At 37.8% G+C, this 20,041-nt stretch overlaps 1 protein-coding gene across 9 annotated transcripts in view; it reads left to right on the forward strand.

The window, feature by feature from the left end:
- Nucleotides 1-20,041, forward strand: part of HEATR5A (HEAT repeat containing 5A) — a 130,996-nt gene that overhangs the window by 79,298 nt on the left and 31,657 nt on the right. For 7 of the 9 annotated variants that reach the window (XM_034768715.1, XM_034768712.1, XM_034768711.1 and 4 more), the window contains 9 exons: nucleotides 582-771; nucleotides 2,322-2,491; nucleotides 5,883-5,909; nucleotides 7,984-8,122; nucleotides 10,010-10,189; nucleotides 12,273-12,509; nucleotides 13,369-13,550; nucleotides 16,913-16,981; nucleotides 17,751-17,930. In XM_034768715.1, the coding sequence (XP_034624606.1) occupies nucleotides 582-771; nucleotides 2,322-2,491; nucleotides 5,883-5,909; nucleotides 7,984-8,122; nucleotides 10,010-10,189; nucleotides 12,273-12,509; nucleotides 13,369-13,550; nucleotides 16,913-16,981; nucleotides 17,751-17,930 (1,374 nt within the window). The remainder of the gene's footprint in view (nucleotides 1-581; nucleotides 772-2,321; nucleotides 2,492-5,882; nucleotides 5,910-7,983; nucleotides 8,123-10,009; nucleotides 10,190-12,272; nucleotides 12,510-13,368; nucleotides 13,551-16,912; nucleotides 16,982-17,750; nucleotides 17,931-20,041) is intronic. The other 2 variants (XM_034768717.1, XM_034768719.1) reach the window with 1 other exon arrangement.

Genomic DNA, 20,041 nt, shown 5'->3' on the forward strand with positions numbered 1-20,041 from the left:
CTTCTCGATCTGGTGGAGTACAGGAGTCAACGGAAGATCGATCTGCGGTTGATTTAGCGGGTCTTCACTAGACCCGCTAAATCGACCGCTGATGCATCGATCACCATGCGTCAGTTCCCCGGTAAGTGTAGACAAGCCCTTATGTAATTAAAATACTCTTCAGCAGTTCTGCCTTCATACTTGCTGTAATTCCATCATCCTCGCTCATGAAACAATGAAGAAAAAAAATTTATATCTGCAAGTTAGAGTACTTAGTGGGGGACTAACATTACACTTCATCTAAGAAATCAGTTGTCATTGAGGTTTTTGGGTTATAATCATGACAGTGTTAACCAGTTGTGCCACTCCAAAATGTAGAATTTTCCTTACAATATTTATCAAAGAAGAGCCACAGTTTCCAGATATTTTGTTACAAAGAACAAATTGTTTGTAGCATCTTCATCCATCCACTCCCTTCCCACTTCAGAGCACTAGTTGTACCCATGTATTAATTTTTATTTTAATCACAGACTTCACAAAACAGCTCTTAGGTTTATTTTATTACATATAGGTGTGACGTGCCTACATCTTTCATTTTACAGACTTGGGCACTGCACTCTCTGTCACTGATAATAGATTCAGCTGGCCCTCTGTATCATGTGCATGTGGAACCTACTCTATCTCTTGTTGTCATGTTGTTGTTGACTGTGCCTCCTGCTTATGCTGAAGTTCACCAGAGCCTTGGTCGCTGTTTAAATGCACTTATCACTACGTTGGGGCCAGAGTTGCAAGGTATGCATAAACAATATTGTCATGTTTGTTTGATTTGGTAATTAGAACACTTAAACATAAGTTGAAACATTACAGACAAACAGTGAATGTGTTCTAGGAACTTTCAGGAATCATTCAGACAGTTTTTCTTGTAAATGAACTGTGAAGTAGTTTTTCATAGGCTATGCCTTTATGGGGCCAAGACATGGTAGTAATTACTCTTCCAGTGAGCTTTTTTTTTTTTTTTTTTTTTTTTTTAAATACCCTTGCCAGAACATAGTCCTAAAAGCTTCTCATTGGGTTGAAAGTTCTTATGCTTAGTGTCAAGACACAGAGAATTTTATCTGAAAAATTGAGAACAAAATCCAGATTTAGGCACTTAAATAAAAATGGTCTGATTTTTTCAATGGAGCTCTGCACTCACAGTACCCATTGAGTTCAGAGCTCAAAACAGGTATTCTAGGACTTGTCTACAGAAGGGGGTTAATCCAGTGCTTTTTGATGCCCATCAGATAACGTGCAATATGAAAGCCACACTAATAGCATGTACACAAACCTCCAGCATTATTTGAAAGGGCAACGACACCAGAGATCTATGGAGCCTGGGGAAACAAGGCACGTACAGTGACTTGACAGGAAAAGCAACTAAAAGACTTCAGGGAAGACATTATATCTGGCCTTCCCCTGGGGGGTTAATAGGGAATGTCAGATCAGGCACCATCAATTTCTTCTGTTGAGGCCCGGGTCCTGCAAACTGCTTCATGTGTACAGACCTCATTGATTTTCATGGGGCTTTGTGTGGATGCAGGTTTGTGTATGACAGCTTATAGGATCAGAGCCTTAGTTTCCTGCATCTGTAGCTGTTTCAGTGCCAAAGTCCACTTCCATCCCATTGACTCACCTGCAAGTGTATTCCTTTTATTTATTATTTGTGTACTCTGTCATTGATGATAAATTCACCCAGCCCTTCATATGATGTGCATGTACTACCTTGATACATTTACCTGCCTGCCAATCCCAGGCTTTATTAATCACTTAATCCTTTCCCCCCCCCATCCCCGAAATATTATCTTAAAAAAGAAAACACACCTTTTGAATAAGTGTGCCAGTAGTCCAAAAAGTGGGGAGTGGGATCTAGAGGCCAGAGAAAAGAATTGTCTGGTCTTCTAAGTTTACCAGTGACTCACTGTTTGACCTCCCTATGCCTTATTGTCCCCCCTCTGTTAACTGGTTATAATGCCTGCCTACCTCTCAGTGGTATTTTGAGGCCTTCTTGCTTGTTTGTAAAGTTAGAATCATAGAAAGGTAGGAAGGAACCTTTCCTTCTAGCCCAGTCCCCTGCACTGAGGCAGGACTAAGTTGTCTGTGACTGTCTGTTTAAAGGTGCAGTAGAACTGCTAAGTATGGTGATTATTATTCTATTTGACTCAATCGCTTGCAGAAACTCCTTTGTGAATCATTTTATTAAGAGTGAATGCTTTGTATAATTACTCATATTTGTACCTATTTTTTAAATAATAAAGGAAAATTAATATGTCGGAAGTATTAAAACGCTATTTTTCTAACTGTAGGCAGTAATACTGCAGTTTCAGCCTTAAGAACTTCTTGCCTTCTGGGCTGTGCGATGATGCAGGATAACCCTGACTGCCTTGTTCAGGCTCAAGCCATCTCTTGCTTACAGCAGCTTCATATGTTTGCTCCACGACATGTCAACTTGTCGAGCCTTGTTAGCTGCCTATGTGTAAGTACAGCTATGAAAATGTATTTTTCCCCGTTTTTAAATTTTTCAACCTTTGCCTTGAAACATAAAACATTTAAATAAATTTTCCTTAAACCAGCCAGTTATCAGTTGTTAAAATAAATTTAATACTGTGTTTTAGTAATCAGTCATTTTTTAATAGGGTGAGGTTTTGTGTCTTTCATAGGTCATTCTCTCTTCTCCCCTTTCTATTTATCCATTTTCCTTCCTTCTGTATCTCTCCCAAGAGCATACCCATTACTGAGAATACGTGCTGCCATTCTTGCACAAGCCAAACTTTTGTTGTCAAAATGTATGAGTTTTGGGTTTTGCCCACCTCTTAATTCTGGCCAGTATTTCTTCTCGTTTATGCGAGGTTAAGGTTTGTTGAAGTAACTGATTACTTCTCAATATTCAGTATAAGTAATATAATTATAATTTAAAGAAATCTAGATTAGTTTACTTTCCCTGTCAGTTCTGTACTGCTAGTGAGCAGTTGTTGTGGTTCTGGTACTCAAGACAGCTGCCCCCTCTGACTTCAGTTTCCAGGCATGAGTGATAGGGAACATGTCACTTTTCAGGTCTGTCATCTCATTTGTAAAATATTATATATTACCTTTTAATTGCCATGGTAGCTGCCATGTCCCCAGAATTAGTTAAATCCAAGAAAGCAACCTAATGCTAACATGGCTGGTCAGTTCTTCGTAAGCAAAACAGTGCGCGTTTTCCACTAAGGTCATGTCCACAGCACCAAATGCAAACTCTACTTGCACAAGTATTGGGTGTCCTAGTTCTATTTTTTTCTTTAATCCTGTACTAGAATCATAGGACTGGAAGGGACCTCAAGAGATCGTCTAGTCCAGTTCCTTGCACTCATAGCAGGACTAAGTATTATAGACCATCCCTGACGGGTGTTTGTCTAACCTGCTCTTAAAAATCCCCAATGATGGAGATTCCACAACCTTCCTAATCAATTTATTCTACTTTGCCTATTCTTCTTCTATCTCAAGCTGTTTCCCACACAATAAAATGCCTGCTTCCATAAGAACATACTGTAGCAAGAGAAGGTTTTAAAAAGATTTAATCTACCCTCATTATGTATACATGAATTATCTGGTTTCCCTGTAAAAGTTTTTCTCAGAAGTCAAAAAAAGAGTAAATTTTCTGGATTTTTCTTGCATCTCTACCTTGTCTGTCTTAGAGTTTTTAAGTGTTCTTTTGTCTGAGCAGCTGTTGCATATCATTAGTAGACATACGTTCTGATTTCTTATGGAGTTCACATTTCTTCCATATATGTTTGAGGTTTTCGTAGAAATGTATCTGCAAGATTCAGAGAGAGCCCCACATTACTATTGGGTTTGAGCATGAGCTTGTTTATTTTGGGAGAATTGTATCCTTTAGGGATTCTTCTTTCTTCTCCCCCTTCCACTGTATTTTATCCTTGATCTTCCCTTCACTAGTTAAGGTTTGTTGAAGTAAAAAGCATTTCCACTCATCTTTTATGAAAGCACTCCAGACTGGGGAGTTGCTATCCTTTGATCAGTCAACTCATTAGCATTTCCATCTATTTGCAAATTTATGGAATAAATGTCTTGTCCACCGCTGTTTACAGTAGTACCTCTCTAAACTGCACAAAAAATTGGTCTCTCAGCAAAGATTTCTCAGCAAAGATTTAATAATAGTGTGTTTGTAGTGAGGTTTTGTATTACAAAGACTTAATTGTTTTTACAGAAAAATACTTCAGTATTCTTGTGAAATTGTTACAGTAAATTATGGAATACTTCATAAGTTAAAACTTACCTACACTTGTCAATTAAAAAGCAAAGTATATTTGTGTGTGTGTGTGTGTGTGTGTGTTCATGTTCATTTAGGCCCCAACCCTACAAGGAGGTTTACATGGGTAGATTCTTGTGCCCACACAGAGTCCCAGTGAAATCTGGGACTCCATGCAGTTGTAGATTTCTGTCTGTGAGGAGCTCATTGCAGAATCAAAGCCCTCCACACTAATATATACAGTTTAGTAATTGGCAATAGGTCTCTCAGTCATAACTATGAATAAGTGCGGTTTGATTTATACTTTTCTTATTTAGACCACATTCCTGCAGAGATCACCATGCAGGTGGACCCTGCATCTGTGCTGAAGCCTCAGTGAACTCAGTAGAACTTTGTAGGGCATGTGGTCTGCCTGAAAAATTAGCCTTGTTGTCTTAATAGGAGGCATAGACACTGTTTTGGGACATGGGAGACATAAGTACAATTCCTAGTTCTGCCACTGGCTTGCTGGGTGAGTTTGGGCAAGTATCTCTCCCTGTGCCTTAGTTTCCCCATCTGTAAAAGAAGGACGATACTGACCTTCTGTAAAGCACTTTAAGCTCTAAAGATGAAAAATGCTAAGTAAGAGCTAGGTGGTATTATATTTTAGTTTTAATACCACCATTCTGTGCTGAGGAGTTATTTGTAACAGACAGGGAGGAAGGTAAAGAGGCTCTTGTCAGAGAAACACTGTATTACTGATGTCCGTTGAGACACACTAGTGAGGAGAGAGTGAAAACACTATTGCTGAGAGTGGTTATGTTAATTACCAATTGTAATTACCAATAGTTATTTGAAGGGTTTTTTTCCTATTTTTCCAAGGCTGTTGCCAATATATTGAAAACTTATGAGTTCAAACTTTATTTTAGAATGTTCTTAAAATAGTTAATAATTAAAAGAGAATGACTTCTTATACAAAAAGTTATATAAAAACATCATCAGCATCAGCATCCCACCTTCATCTTCATTTCCCCCTTCTCCCCTAGTCCCCACTCCTACCCCAATACAAAACAAAAAAACCAGCATCTTAGAATTTTCTTCCTTTAGAAAGAGGATTTTCTTACCCAGGGCTTTGCATCTAACTGCATGGTACTTAACATTCTCTGTCAAGTTCTGTCAAGTAAATACTTGGTTGTGGAAATAACCTTTTGTATCTAGTGATGACTAATATTCATTTTACAGCTAACTTTACGGATACACACTACGTTCTTTTTTATATATCTCATATACATAGGATGGTTGCACGGGGTGGATGCTCAGGTTTTCAGCTATAGGACCCAAAAGAAAACCTGTTCAAATACAAATATATATAATAGTTTCAATGACCACTTTCAAGAGCTGTTTTTACATTTATTTTAACCAACGAGTTTTATGGGCTGTTGGTGTACATTTTAAAGATGTTCAACATTATATGATGAGGTATCTGAACTAAACAAACGAGGTTTTTGTGGAATGTTTGAGATAAGACTCTGAATTTAATATTCTGAATTTACATTTTATGGTTTCCTTGCTGTAGTGAGTATCATTGTGGTATCTGTATTTTGATTTTGTCATGACTGGTTTGTCATTTGTTTTTGTGCAGGAGATCTTGTTGGATAATTCTGTGTTGGTAGGTCCCTGTGCCTTGTTAATCCTAAAATTTCAGCAGTTTGCAGTGGCGTTTTTTATTTCCTCCTGTCTCTCTCTCTGTTTAACCATTAATGTAAAGTCAAATATCTTTAGCATGTCAAATGATGTTCATCTGGTATCACCCTAACCAAATCCCTTCTAACCTTTGGCAGCTGGCACATGTGTTTCATTTTGTGCACTTAATTTTGCATCTGTTTGACTTTAACATGTCCAATGCAGAAATGGTTTAAGTTAATTTTTCTGTGTTGCTTGCATTGTGTGTGTTCCCTTTTTCCCTACTTAAAATGTGGGAGAATGAGAGAGATGAAGAATGTGTCTCTTGAATTTCCCAGTAGCCTGACTTGAGTGCTCTGTCCTTACCTATAAAAATTATCTGGTGAGCTGCAATTTTAAGCATGCCAGATTTCCAGGAGATGTGGCCTGCTTGAATAAGTGTTGCATTAAAGATTCAATTGTACCCTTTAAAATTTCAGTTAAAGTATCTTGCAGAGATACTAATTGACTCATTTCTTTTACAAAAGAATTGTTATGAAGAGCAAATCTTTGTATCTATTAAATGTATAATTCATAATGAGTTTTGCAGATTCGTATGCATAAGCATACGAAAGCAGGAGAGACAAATTAGTTTTAAATATAATGAAACTGAGATTCCATATCACTTATTCTTTGTGTCCTTAATTTTTTTATTTTTAATCTCATTTTGAGTGACTGTTAGCTTATCAATGACAAATGAGGAGCATGACCCCTCAGCAAAGGCTCTCTGCAGCAGACTCTCAGCTCTGTCCTTTTTTAGTTACCTTAGAGCAGTGGTTTTCAATCTGTAACCCGTGGACCCCTGTGGGTCCGCAGACTATGTCTAAGCGGTCCACAAAAAGTTGTCGTTACAACAGAACAGTGGTTTTCAACCTGTGGTCTGCAGACCCTTGGAATTCCACAGACTATGTCTAAGATTTCCAAGGGGTCTGCACCTCCATTCAAAATTTTTTAGGGGTCCGCAAATGAAAAAAAGGTTGAAAACCACTGCCTTTAGGTGACACATAAGGGTAGAAGGTTACTTAATTGTAAAGGATAACCTCTTTACCTTCCATATACTTAGACACATGCTCATTTTGGTTGTTTACTCGTTATAATCTAAACGTGGATTATACAGTAAATTCTATAAACATTGGTCTAGTTACCCTGCCCAGCCACTTGACAAGCGTAGTGTATCTGTGGATTACTTTCAGGATAGTCTTAAAATTTGGGGGGGAGAACCTCAGGTGCAAGACTTGATTTTTTTTAAAGTTGTTTCCTTGCTCCAGGAACAATGTTTAGGTTGGCATTGGTTTTCAATACAAAAAGCAGAAACTGATCTTGTGATGTTGAAGTAATGATGCTCTAAACAGCCCTGCTGGAGAATGGTTCAGGAGAGCTGACTTGTCTCCACACGACATGCCCATACCTAACCCTGACCTTCCCTAAAACAAACAACGACAACCTAATTTAGTTGGATTATATTTTCAAAAGAAACCTTGTTCAGCATCCATTTATTATTCTCTTTGCCCTCTCTCTTACAATCTCACTTTCATGCACAGACCTTGGAATTATTTGAGCTTGGTTTCCCGTCCCTAGTTGTATCGTAATTTTCTTTCATCACTCCTAGCTCTCTATGATGGTGATATGAGTGGAGTTCATTTGGACTGAGTTTTCATACCACACTGTAATTTTGTACTCTGGATAAGAGTAAAATAGGCATTCAGTTAGATCATGATTCAACTTCCATTGAAGTCAGTGGAAGTTTTTTCACTGACTTCAGTGAAAGATGGATATGACTGGCTCTGTTGGATAATTTCACTGAGAGAACTTTAAAATTACTGTGGTTACCAAAGAATTTACAATATTGTAAACTTTTAATTTTAGATCTACAAAGGTACGCAAAATAGGACAGTTATTTGGTGATGGACTTCACAGTCTATTTCATAACAGTAATCAATCAAAGCGCTGGACTACTGCCGTATTGGATAGCTACTACAGAGGTTGTGAGCCATCTTACTCTCTTTGTTTGCATATTTCAGGTGAATCTCTGTAGCTGCTACTTGTTGTTGAGACGAGCAGTACTAGCTTGTTTGCGTCAGCTAGTGCAAAGAGAAGCAGCTGAGGTATCAGAACATGCTGTTGCCTTTGTTAAAGACTGCAGAGAAGACTTCACTCCAGGTAATGTACGTCCATTAAGCCTTGAGAATGCAGTGCTGGACTCATGCTGAACTTGGTTTGTTAAGCATCCTCCCTTCTAAATTAAACTGAGATGGCAGATTATTTGTTTTGTAGCATTTTTAAAAACCTTTAACTCAAAATATTTATTTCTACTAAAACATGATATTTATATGGTTATATTTGTTGAAGCTTTTTAGGCATCTCCTAGTGATAAAACAATGCTAACAGCAATGTTGCCAAGCCTCACAATTTTGTCATGAGTATCATAATACTTGGTGTTTTTCTTAAAGCCCCAACTCCTGGAGCCATCCAAAAGAGCGAAATCTCAATTTTCATTTAAATAACTTACATACTCCTAAGATATGGGAAAACGAAGATAGAATCAGTAAGTGGAGCATATCAGAGAACAGGTCCTGATTCAACTGACAGTGTTTCAGAAACCTGATGTACTCAGAGTATAGGAAAGTATCCAGTGTTTGGGGTTTTTTTGGGGGAGGGTGGGGGGAAGCCTTTGGATTATATAACCCACAAGGATCTTGGCCATATTTGCCCCTTTCTGTTACCATAAGAAACTTAGGCCTTCCCTTTTGTCTGTGTGTGGTGTTCTGGGTGACAATACTTAGGCTTTCAACTACTGACAAGCTATTCACATCAATTAATTTCTTAATAAATAAAGTGATTATCTCTATAGTTACATAGTTGCAAAAATCCTCTTTCCCTCCACTCCATTTTAAGCTTATTTATGCAACTACTGTATGCGGTGTACTCATCTTTTTATGCTTGTCTGTCACACAGCATGAGAGGACACAATTATCTGACCTTGGGTTAAGTCTCTGGACCTATTTTGACTAAAAATCAGGCCTGCCACATTGGGCCTCACACTAAAATAAATGTTGCCTTTTTAGGATAGCAAATCCTAATTCTCTTATTATTTAAATTCCCCTACTTGTGTTCAGCACATTTCACTCTACTAATCAATATAAACCTGTTAGCATTAGCAGTGTTAAAATATAAATTGTGAACTTGATACCCTATGATCTCTACCAAGACAAATTCAAAGTTGAAACAGGGTCTTAGGTCAGCAACTTCAAAGTTAACATTTTTTTTAGGTGTTCAGATATCAAAGAGGGGATGGGCACAGTATGAGAACCAGTGTAGAATAGAATGCTGTCAGAAGAAGCATTTCCTGTTGGTTGGGGACTCAATTTACAGTTAATTAAAAATGCCTCAACTTGAAATCACTGCTACTTCTCTTTGCTCCTCCCCATCCTGGCTGTATTGGTGGCATGAGTTTCTGCCTACAGATCCTCACCATAACTCTCTCACTGAATGTTATTGATGTCTAAGGCCATTTTCAATCTTGTACTTTTGTAATCATTACAATAAATTCTAAGCAAACTATTGAATGACTAATTACATTTAAAAAAAAACCTTAATAACCTGCTACATATTCAAAAGCTAATAACAAGGGTTAGCAGACAATGAAGAATTCTTCAGAAAGTAAAACATTAACATGGGAATAGGGATTTTAACCAAGCTAAACATTAACATCACCACTGATTCTAGTAAATCAGCTTAATATAACACAAAGCCATATTCACATTGGACAGCCATTTCAAGACCCTGGGAAAAGCTAGAAAAATTACTGGGGTGCAGTTCATTTGGGGCAATATTGAATAATGTGGTGATCTTAAAGTTGGTTTTGTACCCAAATGGCATGGCATTAGAACTTTAAGCAATCATTTTAAGTGTTTCAAGACCAGATATTTTCTGTTTGCAATATATGACTTGTGTAATTATTAAGTACTGTAACTGAATTTCTGCACTCATGTGTTATGGCAACTTTGTGATGCATACCACGCAGGTGATAGACTGTGTTCTTAACAGACATTAACATCAGAGAAGTTGGCCTGGAGGGAGCATTGCTGAGCTTGCTGGACAAAGAATTGGATCAAAGACTATGCCAAGATATCAAAGAGACCCTAAGCCATATGCTTACATCAGTAGCAGTGGAAAAGCTCTCGTTCTGGTTGAAGCTTTGTAAAGATGTTCTTGCTGCCTCAGCTGGTAAGTGCTAACATATTCTAGCTGGGAATGTAATAAAAACAAGGCCTACATATATGATCTCTGCTTTACAGGAGAGAAATAATCAGTCTCATCTCTTAGAAGTGTACAGATTGTGAAAAAGTATATTACTGCTATTTATTTTAAATTGTTTGATTCTTGAACTTTTTCCCCTAGAATGGGAAATTACTTGATCTTTCCTGACTGCCTTTTGCATTCTGAAAAGGCCTGGTGAACAGCAACTCTTTCCATGACTAGTCATATCCTACTTGATGAAAGGCATGAGCCACAAAGTTCAAATTTCCACAAACTTTGGAGTGGAACATATCGTAACATCTGAGATAATGGTTCAGACTAGTCATTAATACTAGTGTATAGTGTGTGGATTCCTTTTCAATGAATCTTTAGTTGCTATAAAGCAACATATGCTGAGGATCTTGTGGTATTGGTCATGTGCATGTTATGCAGCTGTGCTTGTACATAATGAAATTTATTGTCCACACCCATATAGTTAGTAGAGTCTGGGTTAGTTCTAAATAGACAGAGAAAATGATATGTCAATAGCAAGACTCCTTCCTGAAATGTGTGATATAAAATTAATCTTGACAAGCCCTTTTGCTTCGGACTTGATTCTGCTGTGTTGTCAATTTCTTGTTAATTAGTGGCTGTTCTCAGTAAATAAATAAGAGCAACTAAAATCTTGAAAACCTGCAGTCTTTGAAATGTTCTGCTGAAATGTAGTCATACAAAAATTATCTGCTATCTTTTTTTACATTTCTGTTATGCTTTAATGGCATTCTGGTATTCAGAACATTCAATAAAAATCATGTTCAACCATAATTCAATAGCAAGTCAATCCTTGTTTTTATAAAGGTCTTGGCTGATAATAAATTTATGAAATCAAGGTTTCATAATAGATTTTCGTTTTCAGTATTGAATTTTGGATATAGGACAAGATATGAGTTTTTGGCAACATGGAGGTTTGGAATAGTTAATGTTCAGAAATTTGGGGTTTACCTCTGGTCCTAGATTTTATTTATTCTCATAGCAGAAATTAAAATGCAGTAAACATCGGGGATGTGAGGCCTTTTGGGGAACCAGAAGAAAATTCCCTTAAGCTATTGGCTCTCTGCTATTAATGGAGGAAATGATGCAGAGCTATGCTTCTAAATGAATCATTCAGAGTAGGTTGAACTAGCTGCCCTTCTGAATATTCTGAAAGGACTGAATTCTAAGAATGGAGAACAAATGAGGAGGAGGAACTACAAAGAGAGGCTCTTGGGAAATATTGGGTTCAGGTAAAAGTTATGCCCTCGAAAGAATCAGTTTTGGTTTAAACTATTTTGACTTTTATTTTGATTTATTTTATTCTGGGTAGTTGTGCATGAAGAGAACAACTTGCAATTTGGGACACTGATAGTTTCTGTTGTGTCTGAACTCTTTCCTGGGATTTGTTTTGTTTCATTCATAACTCAATGACACTTGGGTTTGACCTCGGCCGTCCCAAAAAGATTATGTAAGAAACAGAAGATAGTTTTGGTCCATTTGCCTTTTTATTCTAGCTCTAGGTTCTCCAACAGAAGTGGGAAGTGGTGACTCTGAGGAGAGAGATGAACTTGTTAAAAAGTTCATCTTGCAAAGTCAGCTGTAACTTTTCAAGTGAATAATCGTAATAGTAATAAGGAATATTTAGTTTCTTCATAGAGACATGTCCTATAAAACAGCTTTTGGTGCAGATACCAACACGTACTAATATAATCAGGACTACTTTAACCCTAAAGCTCAGTAACATGTAATCTACCTTGAGTCTAGTAACATGACCAAGCCATGACTGCAGAATATCTTGAGACAAAATTATTGTCCACCTTATGGTACTAACTGAAATAAGTAATCCATGGAAGGAGCAGCCTGGTCATCTTCGAGGGCTAGTGAGATTAGGTGCTGCAGGAATCTTAAAAGCCACCACATACTTTCTACAGTTTTCCATTAAGCTGTTAAAGGCTAGCACTTACAGGTCAGTAATGTGTTTGAATTCCTTCAGTAATCAGTTGTGTTTCTTCCCTTTTCGGTGTTTTTAAAAATATAGATTTCACCTCAGTAGCTTCAGTGGATACTACCCAAGAAGAGGAGGGAACTAAAGAAGATGATGATGTGTTAACCTTTGAAAGTGATGAGAGATCCCACCCTTTCACTAATCCAAAATGGTCCACTAGAGTTTTTGCTGCAGAGTGTGTTTGTAAAATTATCAGCCATTGTGAAAATGCAGGCAGGGCACATTTTGACATAGCGCTGGCTCAGGAAAGGAAACAAAGGGATTCAAGAGGTATGTGTTACACTAACTGAGATACCGAGAGAATTTTATAGAATGCAAAGAATACTTAACATTTATGTTTTAACATTTGGTGACTTAAGTGAAATTCATTATAGATTCCTTCATAACCTCTATTGCAGCCTTTAATTAAAATGATTAGAAGCCTGTATTCATTCAGGTACAGAGCAATGGTAAATTAGTCATAATATTAGCATATAATTGCAGTGTTGACACTCACTTACCCAGCTGTTGTAGCATGACATGCAAATAGGGTGTCATTGTTCCTACAGAAAACATTGGCAACTAGAAGCGATAACTGGTGCCTCTGTACTGCAACACAATTTTGTAATCTAGGAATATCCAAGAAAACTAGTGTCACTGCTCTGTTTATTCCATAATCTGCATAATTACCGATGAACACACCATTAATTTTCTGTGCTTCCCCATGCTGATCTGAAGATGTTGATGCCTCAGAATTTCTATGGAAATTTGCTTCAAATATAGAGGTTTTTATTTCCTTCAAAATTTTACCTTAAAATGGAAAAATATTGGCTGATACCATTGCATGATTGGGGAATAGACAAAAGGTGATCGTTTGAAAGGCAAGGGAACTCCTCACTGTAGATTCTCTGGGGAGTAAAGGCTCCTGTTTAAGATCCACTATATGGTAGTACTCACAAGTGATATGCTACTGGGTATAAACAACTCCTTAAAGGAAATGCAAGCTCCCTTAGCATATGGTAAAGTAGAAAATGTTTGAATGCTTTGGGGCCCAACTATGTAAAAATAGAAACAATTGCATCATCTTTAATATAAATTAGACTTTAGAACAAGGTTGTTTTTATTAAATGATTTTTTCTTTTGTCCCCAGGTGACTTTTTGGTATTGCATTTAGCTGACTTGATCCGCATGGCTTTTATGGCTGCCACAGATCACAGTGACCAGCTCCGTCTTTCAGGGCTTCAGACATTGTTAGTTGTTGTTCGGAGGTTTGCATCTGTTCCAGAACCAGAGTTTCCTGGTCATGTAATTCTGGAGCAATATCAAGCCAATGTAAGCACCCGTTGATTATAAAAATTTTATATAAAAAATGGACACCTTGATAATGAAGAGAAAATTTTCAGTAGCTAGTTCTGTAATCAGGGTTCAATTTGTCACTGAAACTGTTGTATTTATTTTCACTTTAGGGTTGAAATTTTCTGTGCTTGCTTAGACCAAAGATTTTGGGTTTGAAAGCAAATCTGTTTTGTTTTTGAACGTGGCAAATGAAAAAGTGGAGACGTTACGTTGTAATTTTTTAAAATAACATTTATAGGTCTGCCCAGAATACAAGAGAGAGGTGCATTTTAAATCTAAGGAAATGGTAAAAACCAAAAAACTGTGCTCAAGTAATTCAGGTTCCCATATTTTTACAACTTCAAACTTAATGAACATAGTCCTCAGTGAGGAAAAGTCACTGGATAGCTCTGATCTACATAAATAAGAAGTCTTGCAGTGTCCCTTAAATCCTTATTATCCAACCATAACACAAGCAAACAAATATTCAACCCTCCCTATCAGTGCTAACCCTCACAATCCTCATTTCTCCAAAAGCCTGTGAAAATAGACGGGCTTCACAGTGACCTGAAGATCAACAGATTCGGGCTACTTCAGACCGAGGGTGTGAGAGTAAGTTCCAAAGACACTCTCCTCCCAGAAGCCTCTCTTCTCCTTTAAACTGAGGGAGCTCCAACCAAAGGACCTCTGTTGAGTTAGTGTTGCATGGAGGGGGAGGCAGATAGGAAGCCATTTAGGGCTATGTAAGCTATAACCAACCCCTTTAAGCTCCACTTGGTAATCAATAAGACAGACACTCTACATTTACACTAGTGCTTTGTTATCTAGTCATAATGAGATATTCCACTTAATAAATAGGTTGCTGTATTCTTGCTTGAGTTTTGGTTTCCTAAAATATTTTATGATTTAGTTTCACATAGCGGTCCTTGCAGTCATCTACTCTCGAGGTGACAAAAGTGTGGGCTGCAATAACAAGGTTCGTTTATGAAAGAGAAAGTTGAAACCTTCTGCCTGTCGTTGATAAAAAACACTGTCACGGTCATTTCTCTGGCCAACTAATCTAATCAAACTCTCACGCTACACTGCACACCCGCATCAGAAATAACAGACATGTATCCTATCTTAAGGCACAGATATAACTTTTGCCATATTTTTCAGTTTGTATCCCAATCCACCAGCATCACTTTAATTTTATCTGGGTTGATCCTTGGCCAACTTCCATACTCAAGTCTCTAGCAGACATTACATAGGGCACTTAATACATCATCTGGACTGATAGAAATGAACACACACAACTTTGTGTTACCAGAAAACTTAAGGCTTTGTAGCCCATTTCTCCTTCTTAGCTTGCCCTGATAGTCCTCTGGATGAGTGGTGAGAGACCCCGTAGAATCTCACATTGACATGTCCAGCAACACCCAGCAAGAAAAGAAATTGGCTATCTGTTCCTGCCACGTAAGACAAATCAACAATACTTTTATGATCAATGGTATCAATGATCACTGATAGATCTGATAATATTGGTATGGGCACCTGGTCTTCATTTAATACGCTGAGGATTTCATCTAATGATGTAACCAGCTTTAGCTTTTTGCTATACTCAGGTCTCCTCATAAAATGATAGGCGTCCAGGAGATCTGAAACAGGTAGATACCCTTAGAGTTGTGTCACCACAACCTGTTCAATAATATTTAAGCAGAAAGAAAAGAAGATATAGGACAACCATTTGGCAAGATTTTCAACATCAAACAATGGCTTCTTGAGGAAAGCCCACACAGAATTTCTTAAAGGAAGCCAGCAGCTTGCTCCCATTCAGGAAGGAGTTACCCATTTCCACTTGTTATAAATCCAGCTCCTCTCTATTGGACTGCACCAGCCAAGATGGGCGTAGGTGTGAAACACACAGGCTCCGGTCTGAAATACTCCCCATATTTCTGCTACCACAGAAAATTAAACTAGCAGAAACTCCATCTGGATTATCTGTCCACAACAAATTTGAAGATAGAAACTTTACAGATACCCTGGAAACAAATGAATGCTCATTTGTATCCTGCACAGCATTACTTAAGACTTCAAAAAAAATCTTTGACACAATCAGTCATTCAGCATGAGATCTGCGTGGCAAAATTTATAGTGAAATTTGATCTTAGGCTGCAAGAAGCATTTCAATATCTGGGTCTATAGAATGAATGGTTTAAGCAACTAGCAGGATACTTTTTCAATAGGAATTTGGTCTATAAAATAAGTGATTTTTAAAAAGGGAATTTTGAAAAAATTGCACAATTTAATGAATGTTTCAGTTCCTTTGGGGGGTGGGAGGGAGTTAAGATGAGCACCTTTAGCGTCAAAATACCAGCTTTCAAAGGATCCAGTGTAAGGGAGAAATTTGAAGAAGAATTTCCTAACTATAGAGACCAGTGCTTAGATCAGGTTTTATCTGTTGTTTAATAATTTTCTTATAGTAGTGCCCAGAGGCCTCAGTGAGCCTCGCCCCATTGTGCTAGGCTCTGTACAAGTTCATATATACATTCCCTGCCCCAAAGAGCAATGCATCTCAATTTTAAGTTTTTGTACACAAACTTAAGTGCAATGTATCTTAAGTTCCTTTACAAGAACCTCTTTAATCATCCGGGAAAATTTCTCTTCAGTTGCCTTCAGTGAAAGTAGCCCTCAGCACTAAGGATTGGTGAAATCCAGGTGCCTTGATCAGTGTCATTCCATACCTTGTTCTTTGTGAAATGAGTGGGGTTTGTGTTCTGTCTCTTTTACTCACACAGGTACACAAGTTAAAATCTGTTTGTGGTAATTATTAATATTGTGCTGCTTTCTTTTCCTTAAACCCAACTTCCCCTTCTTATTAAGTGTCTTTAGGCCTCTCAAGGTTTGGAGTAATGTTTTGTTAGGTTTGGGAAACTTTTTATCAGGGCAAGAGTTCAGGGAGGAAGAAGTTTTCTTTGTTCTGGTTTTAAGACCCTAGCAAACAGGAGAAACAAGCCTCAATCTCACTGTCTTAAAGAGGAAACCATCTCTTTTATGGAAAAAGCATAACTGTTCTGTCAGATTGCTCCTCAGTCTTCCCTTTTTCTACCCACCTCCAAACAAAGCCTCTTCATGCCCATCACTGAGGTATCTGGCCACAGAACCAGGCTGTATCTGTAAGACAGCAACATCTTGGGATTCCAAGTAATACCTGGCAGCTAGCTACTAGAGAGAACAATACAGTTCTCCAACAGGAACATAACTAACTTCTAATCATTTTCCCAATCAAATCATGGTGTAAATAGAAGGGAACTGTATAATGAATAAGAAAAATTGAAACAGACCATTATTTTGTTAAGTGTTGAATGATTTCTCTTTAGGTTGGAGCTGCACTTCGACCTGCCTTTGCTCCAGAAACGCCGCCTGATGTCACAGCAAAAGCATGTCAGGCAAGTGTTTAAAGCTAAAACTTTCAAGTGAGACCCTCTCTTAAAAAATAATCTCCTCTAAAAGATACATACATAGATTTTTAAAGCCAGAAGACTAGTCTGATCCTGTACATCACAAGCAAGAGGATTTCCTCCAGTTACCCCTGTTTTGAGTCCAATAACTTTATGCATTGTCTTAAAAGTTCTTCTGAGCAAATTATGTATCACCTTTTGCCAAGTGAGCCTTTAACCTCACTCCCTGTGAAAAGAATGGAAGATGGCAGCCATTTTGAGAAGAGCAATTCTTTTTTGAATTCTCTGTGTCAAAATATTATTCATCAGCCTGTGCTGAAGAAGATTGTCGTTTATGAAGAATAATGTCAAAAAGTTACCATTATTCTAACAAATTATTTTCCAAAACTATCACTTACTTTGGATCCATTCAGCAGGGAGGGCAAGATGGGGTAACTCTGCTGATGCACAGGCAAAATTAGGGAATAGGAGGGAGAAGGAACTGTGGGTGTGTTGGAAATGTTGAGGTCACAGGAGGGAGGTGCAGAAGTGGAGGAAACTAGCCAGCATGCTCTGGCTGGTTTCCACTGCCCCGAGTTGGATACAGTAACCAGAGTGTATTCAACATTAATTCCAGTTATTCCATTATCGTTAGTCCCAAATTAAAAATACTGTACCTGACTGGGGAAAAAAGCTTGTTTAGTAACTTTACAGATAAAATTGGACTATCTAAATTACATTTTTTCATGTGATCACACTTTCTATTGTACATCACTAGGTTTGCAGTGCCTGGATAGCAAGTGGTGTAGTCAGTGACCTTAATGACCTTCGAAGGGTTCATCAGTTGCTCATATCATCCTTGACCAAAGTACAAGCTGGAAAAGAAGCACAAAGTCAGTTGTACAATGAAAGTGCCTCAACTATGGAGATATTGGCTGTGCTCAAAGCTTGGGCAGAGGTTAGTAAATTAGATTTATAACAAGACTCTTGGTAACTGTGTGATGAGAGTATTGAGCTGTCCTTTCAAGCATAATGAAATAATTTTATACAAATTACAATGATAAGTTTGCTATTCTCTACTGAATTTACACACAATCAAATGCATGAACATCTATACACTCAGTTTGTGATAGCAAAACATGCTTTAAAATAAAAATTAAATGTAGTCACAAAGGTGCATTTTAAACCTTATAAAGTAGTAAACTTTTTAATATTCCATAGTGATTCAATGTCAATTTTATATTGAGATGGCTTGGATACTTGTGGTTGTCCACTGTAGTTATCTACGTTGGATATACATCATTCACCTGTGAAATTGTAAATTTAATTGGCATTTAATTTGTCACAGGGCGTCCCTGTAGGCAAACATGTCTCAGGCAAAATATACACATTTCTCATTGTGTGACTGCCTGCAAGTTCAGTTAGGCAGTATGGACTTATGCATGTGATCTCAGTGAGTTGGTAAGGTGGGCTCATTTGAACAACATACATTTTAATACAGCCAAAAGCGAGGACATACAGCTGGGAATGAAGAAATATAGATCATTCTTACAAGGTGGGGGACTATGTCCTGCAGTGCTGTGATACTGAAAATAATTTAGGGGTAATAGTGGATAACCAGTTGAACATGGGCTCTCAGAACAACGTTGTAGCTCAGAGGATAAATACAATAATTGGATGTAGAAGCAGGGGAATGTTGAGTAGAAGCAAGGGGATGGTATAACCTCCGAACACGGGATTATTGAGACCATTACTGGAATGCAGTCTCCAGTTCTGGTGTCCACACTTGAAAAAAGATGTCAGTAAACTGGAAAGGATTCAAAAACAGCTACATGAATGACTACAGGTCTGGAAAACATGTCTTATAGTGAGAGACCCAAGCAGGTCAGTCTGTTTAATTTATCCAAGAGTAGAGTAAGAGGTGGCTTGATACTGGTCTACAAGAAACTACATGGGGAAGAGAGTTGATAATACACAGCTCTTAAATCTATCAGGAAAAAGGATTAATAAAATCCAGTGGTTAGAAGCTGAAACTAGAGGTAAGAAGGGCCATACTGGGTCAGACCAATGGTCCATCCTGTCTTTCAACAGTGGCCAGTGCCAGATGCTTCAAAGGGAGTGAACAGGAAAGAGCAATTTACTGAGTGATCCATCCACTATCATCCAGTCCCAGCTGCTAGCAGTCAGACGTTTAGGGACACCCAGAGCATGGGTTGCATCCCTGATCATCTTAACTAATAACCATTGATAGATTTATCCTCCCATGAACTTATTTAATTCTTTTTTGAACCCAGTTATGCTTCTGGCCTTCACAACATCTATTGGCAATGAGTTCCATAGGTTAACTGTGTTATGCGAAGGAGTACTTCTTTTGGTTTGTTTTAAACCTACTGCCTATTAATTTCATTGGGTAACCTCTGATTCTTGTGTAATGTGAAGGGGTATATAACACTTCCTATTCGCTTTCTCCACACCATTCATGACTTTATAGACCTCTATCATAGTCCCCCTCAGTCATCTCTTTTTCAAGATGAAAAGTTCCACTCTTTTTAATCTCTCTTCATTTGAAAGCTGTTCCATGCCCCTAATCATTCTTGTCCTTCTCTGTATGTTTTACAATTCCAATATCTCTTTTTTTGAGATGGGGTGACCAGAACTACATGCAGTATTCAAGGTGTGGGAGTACCATGGATTTATATAGTGACATTATGATATTTTCTGTCTTATTGTCTATTCCTTTCCTAATGGTTTCTAGCATTATGTTGGCTTTTTTTCACTGCTGCTGCACATTAAGCAGATGTTTTCAGAGAACTCTTCACGATGACTCCAAGATCATTCTTGAGTGGTAACTGCTAATTTAGACCATCAGTTTGTATGTGTAGTTGGGATTATGTTTTCCAATGTGCATTACTTTGCATTTATCAACATTGAATTTCATCTGCCATTTTGTTGCCCAGTCACTCAGTTTTGTGAGATCCCTTTGTAATTCTTCGCAGCCCACTTTGGACTTAACTATCTTGAGTAGTTTTGTATCATCTGCAAACTTTGCCACCTCACTGTTGACTAATT

Source organism: Trachemys scripta, chromosome 4, assembly GCF_013100865.1.
Source record: "Trachemys scripta elegans isolate TJP31775 chromosome 4, CAS_Tse_1.0, whole genome shotgun sequence".
Taxonomy (NCBI): domain Eukaryota; kingdom Metazoa; phylum Chordata; order Testudines; family Emydidae; genus Trachemys; species Trachemys scripta.